The sequence below is a fragment of the Bison bison genome, unplaced genomic scaffold (genome assembly GCF_000754665.1).
Source record: "Bison bison bison isolate TAMUID 2011002044 unplaced genomic scaffold, Bison_UMD1.0 scf7180017864495, whole genome shotgun sequence".
In the NCBI taxonomy this organism is placed as follows: Eukaryota; Metazoa; Chordata; class Mammalia; order Artiodactyla; family Bovidae; genus Bison; species Bison bison.
In genome coordinates, this window is record NW_011495054.1 from 13,985,003 (window position 1) to 13,987,199 (window position 2,197).

The window sequence follows — 2,197 nt, forward strand, 5'->3', positions numbered from 1 at the left end:
GCTTTCTGCTCAGGGTCCCAGCTGTGACATCCCACCCCCAAGCCCCACGCATCCCTTCCCCAGATCACACACTGGTCTCCCTCAGGCACAGGAAGCTGACCCAGGACCCAGAGGTGATCAGAGCATTGTGGGGGTTGGAGGGGAGGACAGTCATTTGCATGAAAGGCCCTGCCCCCTCTCAGGGTATGAAGAGGGGAAGGAGCGGTGTGGGGACGCTCTGTTCTGCTGTGGGGCCACAGAAGGCAGGACGCCCTGACATGTCCACCATGGCCTGGTCCCCTCTGCTCCTCACGCTGGTCGCTCTCTGCACAGGTGACTGGATGGGGGAACAGGGGAAGGGCCCTGGGAAGACACAAGGGCCCTGGTCCCTGCTCTCATGTCTTGACCCCCGAGTCACCATCTCTGTCTCTCGCCCTTCCAGCATCCTGGGCCCAGGCTGTGCTGACTCAGCCATCATCCGTGTCCGGGTCCCTGGGCCAGAGTGTCTCCATCACCTGCTCTGGAAGCAGCAGCAATGTTGGAAATGGATATGTGAGCTGGTACCAAGTGATCCCAGGATCGGCCCCCAGAACCCTCATCTATGGTGAGACCAGTCGAGCCTCGGGGGTCCCCGACCGATTCTCCGGCTCCAGGTCTGGGAACACAGCCACCCTGACCATCAGCTCGCTCCAGGCTGAGGACGAGGCGGATTATTTCTGTGCAGCTGGTGACAGCAGTAGCAGTACTGGCACAGTGCTCCAGGCCAGGGGGGAAGTGAGACAAAAACCTGCTCTCCCCCAAGTCACGGGCCTCCCTGGGCTGAAGCATCTTCTGCCAGTGCAGACACTTCTGTTGTTTGTTTGATTTAAAACGGGGGTCTGAACCCCACACCAGGAAATTGGTCTGGGAAACCCTTTCAGTTCTTCTTCATTCTGCCCCCTCATCAAGGCTTTGCTTTCGGCAACCATATTTTATATGAATATCTGAAGTTGAGCAGAAGGACCTGAATGCCAGAGGCAGGTCCTGGCGGACAGAGTCCATGATGGTCATGTCAGAACCAGAGAGACAGTGTCCAGCTGTGTCTGATTCAGGACGTTTAGCTCCTTGGCCGGCCCTGGGCTGAGCTGAGGCCCAGGCTGCTGCTCCTGCCTTTCCTGTGACCGCCTCTCACCATGTCCAATGAAGATCAGGTAACGGTTATAAGGGTTTCTCAACCAGAGATGAAACAGGTGCCCAGACCTGGTTGAGATTCCCATTTATAAGCATAATCTTTTATATCAAACATTTATTATAGAAAGATTATAATATTAGACTAAAAACATCTTTAAATATCTGAGTCAAAAAGAAGTACTATGAGAACCATGATGAAGGGTAAATGAGAACCCCTGGAAGTGACCAAGAAGAGATTTGTTGTACCTGAGAGCCTCCCTATTCTCTTTGCAAAGAGAGAAATAAGAACAGAGCCATGTAGTCAGCTGGGCAGGCTCCAGGAGGCCTTGCAAATTCAACCTTGACTACCTATCAACCCGGGAAGGAAACTCAGACAGAATCATGACCAGGCACAACCCACCGGGAATGCTGGGTTTTTGAACCCTGGAAATCCAGGTTCGGGTGGTTGTGTTATGGCAGTGAATCCACGAGCTCGGCGGAGCAAACTCAGACATCAGGGAATCCTGAAATTCATTAGTGAATCAACATACCATTGAGGGGTCTGAGGTCATTCAGTTCAGTTCAGTTCAGTCGCTCAGTCGTGTCCGACTCATTGTGACCCCATGAATCGCATCACGCCAGGGCTCCCTGTCCATCACCAACTCCCGGAGTTCACACAAACTCATGCATTGAGTCTGTGATGCCATCCAGCCATCTCATCCTCTGTCGTCCCCTTCTCCTCCTCCCCCAATCCCTCCCAGCATCAGGGTCTTTTCCAGTGAGTCAACTCTTCACATGACGTGGCCAAAGTATTGGAGTTTCAGCTTCAGCATCAGTCCTTCCAGTGAACACCCAGGACTGGTCTCCTTTAGGATGGACTGGTTGGATCTCTCATTAGGTACGTGGAAAAATCAATGACCAGGCCCAAACTAGACGAAGGCAACTCATTCTACTGCCCTGGGCGGTGACATCAGGAAGACCCACCTGCAAGTGAGAGAAAGCCCTTCCAGGAGGCTGTGGTGTGAAGTGGGGGAGGAGGAGGTCTGAGTCCAGCAGGGGGCGCTGTGGG

General features: G+C 53.7%; 1 gene segment (V, D, J or C); it reads left to right on the forward strand.

Moving 5' to 3' along the window:
- The first annotated feature begins 200 nt into the window (after positions 1-200).
- LOC104980243 lies at positions 201-843 on the forward strand. The segment is given in 2 exon segments: positions 201-312; positions 422-843. Coding segments are annotated over 2 exon segments (477 nt in total).
- The last annotated feature ends 1,354 nt before the right edge of the window (positions 844-2,197 follow it).